Source organism: Mandrillus leucophaeus, unplaced genomic scaffold (genome assembly GCF_000951045.1).
Source record: "Mandrillus leucophaeus isolate KB7577 unplaced genomic scaffold, Mleu.le_1.0 Scaffold354, whole genome shotgun sequence".
Lineage (NCBI taxonomy): Eukaryota > Metazoa > Chordata > Mammalia > Primates > Cercopithecidae > Mandrillus > Mandrillus leucophaeus.
The window spans coordinates 1,068,449-1,074,448 of NW_012103743.1; the positions used below are offsets into that span (position 1 = coordinate 1,068,449).

Genomic DNA, 6,000 nt, shown 5'->3' on the forward strand with positions numbered 1-6,000 from the left:
TTATTTTTGAGACCGAGTCTTGCTCTCTGTCGTCCAGGCTGGAGTGCAGCGGCATGATCTTGGCTCACTGTAGCTTCTGCCTCTCGAGCTCAAGTGGTTCTCATGTCTCAGCCTCCCGAGTAGCTGAGATTACAGGCGCGCACCACCACGCCTGGTTAATTTTTTGTATTTTTAGTAGAGATGGGGTTTCACCGTATTGGCCAGGCTGGCCTCACACTCCTGACTTCAAGTGATCCACCTGCCTCCGCCTCCCAAAGTGCTGGGATTTCAGGCGTGAGCCACTGCGCCCAGGCTTCTGCTTTAATTTCTGTTTCTGAAAACTTTGTTGTGTGAGTCACTTTGTCTATTTTGTTACAGCAGCCTGAGCTGACCAATATAGAGGGAATCATTGACTTCTTCAGTGGCGTCTTTCTGGAATCCAAGTATGGGGTTAGGGCTTCCACGTGCCTTGACTTCCCCCATCAGAGCACCTGCCTCTCTCTCAGATTAGCCTAGGAATGTCACAAGGTTTGATTTGTTCTTGAACCCCAAAGCCCAGTCCAGAACCTGAAAGTAATTGTTAAATGAACGAATGTAGAACCAGGGCTCAGACTGGGGAAGTGACTCACTGAGACCACAGTTTTCCTGTGCTGCCCTGACCCAGGATGGCCTCCTTCAGCCCTGGACCCCTGAGACTGGCTGGGTGGGAGACCTTGGCTGGAAAAGCTGGACTCCTCTCCAGCTGGGCCTGGGATTGCTCCCAGAGAGAGCCTGGGCTCCACTCCATGCCTGCTCGTCCCTTTCCTAAGGCCCCCTCTGTCCCTTTCCTCTTCCTCTTGAATCCCTTACCTCCCTGCCTGGCTAGCTTCCAGGAGATCAGCAACCGGCCTCGTGACAGGCCAGGACAAGGAGTTGATTGTGCACAGGGTCTTTCTGTGAGGGTGGAGGCAGCCTCAGTTTCCAGCCTTGCCCAGCCCAGAGGCTGCTACTAGCAAATCTGGAGGACAGCAAGTGGGGGCTGTGGGCTCCTGAGATATCCCTGGCTGGGGCTGGTCCTCCCCACCCGCTTGTCTGCCTCTTCAAAGGTCAATGCCCTCCCTAGGGGAGCATCCATACATCCAATGAGCCGATACCCATCCCTATGCCATGCTTTCAGTGAATAGCTCTGGAGGCAGGCAGGCCTGTCCCACACCCTCAGGCTGTCTGCCCCTCGCCTCCCCAAGGACCGCATCACTCTGAATTTAGTCTGGGATTGTTTGTCTGTCTCCCATTCCATACTGGGAGCTCTTCCAGGCCAAGGGCTGCTCTCCCTATTTTTTCCCACTCTCCTCCCTTTCTCTTCTCCTCCTTCCATTCACTAAGCACCAATTATTTGTTAGGACTGAGTTCCTCATTCCTACACACCCCTGACCCTGACACGGGGTTTGGCGCACGGAGGTCACTCTGCATGCATCAACTGCCCCCCACCACCGAATGCCCAAAGATGCCAGGTCTGTGGGCTACGCCTTGCCAAGCTTCCCTGAGGGCTGCAGCTCCAAACGTGGCAAAGGGACCCTCTCCTTGGAAAGGGCTGAGCTCCTGCAGGAGGAAGGAAATTTGGCCTTGGATCTGTGCCAGGCAGCCAGGCCTGGATGTAATCGGGGAATGTCCAGAGAAACAAGAGCTTGGTTTTCTTAGTAGAACTGTGGTCTCAGGAGGACCTGAGCCCCTGGAAGGCTGACCTGACCCAAGCTGGGATGAGGTCGCCCTGCAATTACCACCTCTTCCGAGGCCAACAGGCCTTCTCCCTGCTGAGTCCTAAAACCTGCTGCCCCACCCCCCTCCCCATGCCCAGCCTTGGTCCCTCGGCCACACTTTTGCACTCCTGCATCCCTCCTTGATTGTCCAGAGACAGCCAGGCTGTGCTGGGCATCCCAGCCAAAAGTGAGCTCTCTGGCCAGGCTGAGCAGTGCAGGAGCTGAGTTACTGCATCCCTGGAGCCCCAGGCCCGCAGAAACCGCCACGAAGGAACCCTTCCGAGTCTTATAAATCCCTGTTCCATACTCTGCATGGTCTCTGTCCCAAGCAACTTTTTCCCAATAATGCATGCAGGGCTTCCAGTGGCCTGGGCAGCTGCACAGGGGCAGCTCCCCGGTGGCAGCCACTGGGGCCCTGTCACACGGGGAGTGCTTTCAGCATGAGCCCCGGCCTTTAATTACAAGGTATGTTCCTGTTGCCTCTTCCATCTATATTTATCGTAGGATCGCACTAATTGAATTCCCCACAGCACAGGGCAGGCCTGGCGAACAACGAGGCAGGCAGACAGGCAGGGGGGCTGCAAAACTTCCTTCGTTTCCTTCTTGGCCAAGAGCAAAACAGAAGCAACTGAGAAACTCTCTCTCCCTCCCCTGGACCTTGTCAATGCCTGGAGTCTGAGGGGCTGCCCACTCCAGGGACCCTCCAGCCCTGAGCCTCATAACCCAAGGCATCCATGCCCACCCATGGGTCCCAAGACCAGACAGTGCCCAGATGCCTGACTGCCTCCCTGCTTCAACTCAGATTCCTATAGCAGAGAACAGTCCGTTGAGCAGAGAGGCTGAAACCCCCAACTCTGCACTTTGCCGGCACCGTCTTACCGTAGGAGTCGTCTTGGTCCAGGAGGGAGTCGGGCTCCATGGCATGTGGGCCCCCAGCCCCTGGCCCCACCTGATTTATGAACCGAGGCTGTCTCCATGAGCGTCTGGGTTCCTCCTTTTGTATTCCATCTGGCGGCTTTTCCAACTAGATGACTGGGTATTCCTGCAAGCAGGCCCCTTTCCAGCCCTCGCCTTCATACAGTACATTTAAAGTAGCAGTAACCTCTTTTTCCTCCCCCCGCAGCCTGACTGGAAACATTAGAAGGGACTGAGGCAGTGAGATGTCTAAAATAGGAAGACGCCGGGACGGTTGGCCTGGCTGCCCGTGATGCTGGCTGCGGAGATCTGGCCCGGCTGTGCAGATGGAAAAGCTAAGAGGTGAGGCTGAGATGGGCTTAGCATCTGGAAGCCGCCTCTGGGGCCCAGGGGGTTTGCAGGACGCAGGGAGCCCAACCCTCCAGGGGAGGGGTTGGGGGGTCTGCTCTGTTTACCCCTAGTGCCCAAACCCCAGGGGCTTCTCCCAGGCCCTGCTGGAACCTCCCACTCAAATCTGTTCTACAGACATTTCCCGCAGTGTGGGGGATGCAGAAATTGACTCATCCATCCATTCAGTTAGTCACTAAATATTTTTTGAGCATCTAGTCGGCACCAGACACCGTGCCCGGTGCTGAGTTTGCAGCAGGGAGCGAGGCACAGTGCCTGGCTTCTTGGAGCTCACAGGAAAACAGGTCATTGCAGCACAGTGTGTGATACAAGAGCTGCAGGAACACACAGAAGGGGCACCTCACCAGGATGGAAGAGGTGGTCAGGGAAGGCTTCCTGGAGGAATGGGCACGTAAGCTGGGGCCTAAAGGATGAGCAGGAGTTACCCAGGTACAGAAGGAGAGAGTGACCTGTGTAATAGCCCTGAGGTGAAAGGGTGCATGGGGCGTTCAGTGCCCCGCTAATAAGTTCCAGGTGGTTGGTGAGAGATGGGATCGGAGAGCCAGGGAGAGAGTCAGGAATGGGTTGGACAGGGCCTTTGGGGATGGCTCCAGGCCTGCCCAGAGGAGGGTCCATGAGAATGACATGATCCGGACTGTCCTCTGGGAAGGCCTCCCTGGTGACCTTGTAAAAGAGGGGAAGCCGCCAAGCCACCAGGGCAGAGGGAGATGCAGGCTCCACAGCCACAGCTGTAGGATCCCTGGGTGCTATTTATTAAGCAGACGCCAGAGGTGGGCACGGTTTCGAGTACTGCCCACATTGTCTCATACACTCCTTACTCTGGTCCCTTCCAGGAGAAACTGTGGTTCTCTTATTTTACAGATGGGGACAATGCAGTTTAGAGAGGTGATGTGACTTGACCAAGGCCACAGTTGTGAGTGACCTCCAGGGCAGGCATGGACCCCAGAGAGGGCGTAGCCTTGGTGCTGGGATGGTAGAGAGGACAAAGATGCATCTCAATCAGTCTGCATTCAATCTGCATCTCCTGGCTGGGCACGGTGGCTCACACCTGTAATCCCGGCACTTCGGGAGGCCGAGGCAGGTGGATCACCTGAGGTCAGGAGTTCGAGACCAGCCTGGCCAACATGGAGAAACCCCCGTCTCTACTAAAAATACAAAACATTAGCCTAGGGTGGTGGTGTGTGCCTGTAATTCCAGCCACTTAGGAGGCTGAGGCTGGAGAATCACTTGAATCTGGGAGGTGGAGGTTGCAGTGAGCAGAGATCAGGCCACTGCACTCCAACCTGGGCGACAGAGTGAGACTCCATCTCAAAAAAAGTCTTTATCTGCCTCTCCCACAAGCCCACCCAGACCACAGGGCAGTACCGTGGGCTTATGGGAGACAGCTTCATTTGGGGTCAATCAGGGAAGGCTGCTGAGAGGAGGAGGTGTTTGAACTGGGCAGAGAAAGAAGAGCAGAATTTGATGGGCCAAGCAGGGAAAAATGAGTGTCCCAGTTAGAAGGAATGGCACAAGCAAAGGCATGGAGGCAGGAAGGTAACACACAATGGAAATGACAGGTGACTCGGAGGACGTCAGGGTTGATAAGCAGGTTTGGGCTAGATCAAGAAAGGGCCTGGAGTGCCAGCCTGGGGGTGTGGGCGGGTTCCAGAGGGTGATACACAGCCCCAGCAGGCATTTGTTCCAGGGAAATGACCTCCTTCTCAATGGCTGCCTGGGAGCTCCTGCAAGCAGCTCCTTGCAGCCTTCTTAACGCTCTGCTCTGAAAGCAGGAGAAATCCTCTGTCCCCACAGCATGGCTGGAACACTAGAAGCCAAACCTTGGTGACCTGGTTTTTGGAGACATGGCTCTGGTGCTGGGGTGGAGGAGACATTTAGAGAAGGGAGATACAGGGAGACAGGGAGTCAAGGCAGGAGGCTAACAGGAGGGTCCAGGCCAGGGATGGCAAGGAGGTAAGAACCCACCGGGCTTGCTGCCGGCCACCCACTGCTGCCCAGAGGCTCCCAGAGCAGCCAGTGGCTGCTGACGTGGTTGGCCTGGTGACAGGGAGGCTCCTTCTGTCACTCGTCACCCCTCCTCCCCCACCTCGGATGACAGGGATCCCAGCTCCCAACTTCCCGCTGCCTTAATTATGGGGAAACTGGCCCTACCCAGGCTAGCTGCAGGCACCAGGCTCCCCGGCTCTAATCAGTGGGTAGGGCAGGCTGGGGGTTGAGGAGGCAGAAGGGGGAAATCAGGTCCTTGAACCACTAGCCAATAGATGGATTCAGGTACAGCTCTCCCTAGTCCTCCAAGGCCCCAGGGGATCTGCGTGCCCATTTGTACATATGCACACGCGGTCTCTTTTCAGATAGAATGTGGTGGTTAGCAGGATGGGGCTGAAATTGACAACCTGGATTTATATCCAGGCTCTGCCACCAACTAGCTGGGTGCCACTGGGTGAGTTACTCAACTCTTGTGAGTCGTGTTGGCAGAATGGGGCTACTCAAGCCCTTACTTCAGAGGGTTATTGTGCAGACAAAAGGGGTAATGTGCATCAAAGCCTTAGGGCAGGTCTGGGTGTGTCTCAAGCATTCAGTAAAGGGCAATGCTCATCCTCATGCAAATTTTATCATCTCCACAACCTAGTAAAGGAAGCGTGGGAGAACATGGGCCCATTTTACAGATGAGGAAACTGAGGCTCCAAAAGAAAGGACTCAACTTGAGGGTCTACGTGGAGGCTCAGGATGTACCCTTCACTTGGCTGGCTGTAACCCCAGAACCTGCTGAGAGCAGAAGTAGGTCTTAGTGGGAAGAAGATGTGGACCCCAGCTCTGGCGGTGCCTCCAGGCAGTGGTGTGACCTAGGGAGAGGGTCTTGCTTCCCTGGGCCTCACTTTCTTCACCAGTCAAGGTACGGACTTAGATGACCCTGGCAGTTCCCACCTCTGAATCCATTTCCCTCTTGTTATGAATTAGACAT

General features: G+C 55.5%; 1 protein-coding gene across 1 annotated transcript in view; it reads right to left on the minus strand.

Annotated features, from left to right (window-relative positions):
• Positions 1 to 2,940, minus strand: part of DAB2IP (DAB2 interacting protein) — a 226,937-nt gene extending 223,997 nt beyond the window's left edge. The window contains exon 1 of the mRNA XM_011989482.1: positions 2,595 to 2,940. Within this exon, the coding sequence (XP_011844872.1) occupies positions 2,595 to 2,639 (45 nt within the window). The 5' untranslated portion in view covers positions 2,640 to 2,940. The remainder of the gene's footprint in view (positions 1 to 2,594) is intronic.
• Between the last annotated feature and the right edge of the window lie 3,060 nt (positions 2,941 to 6,000).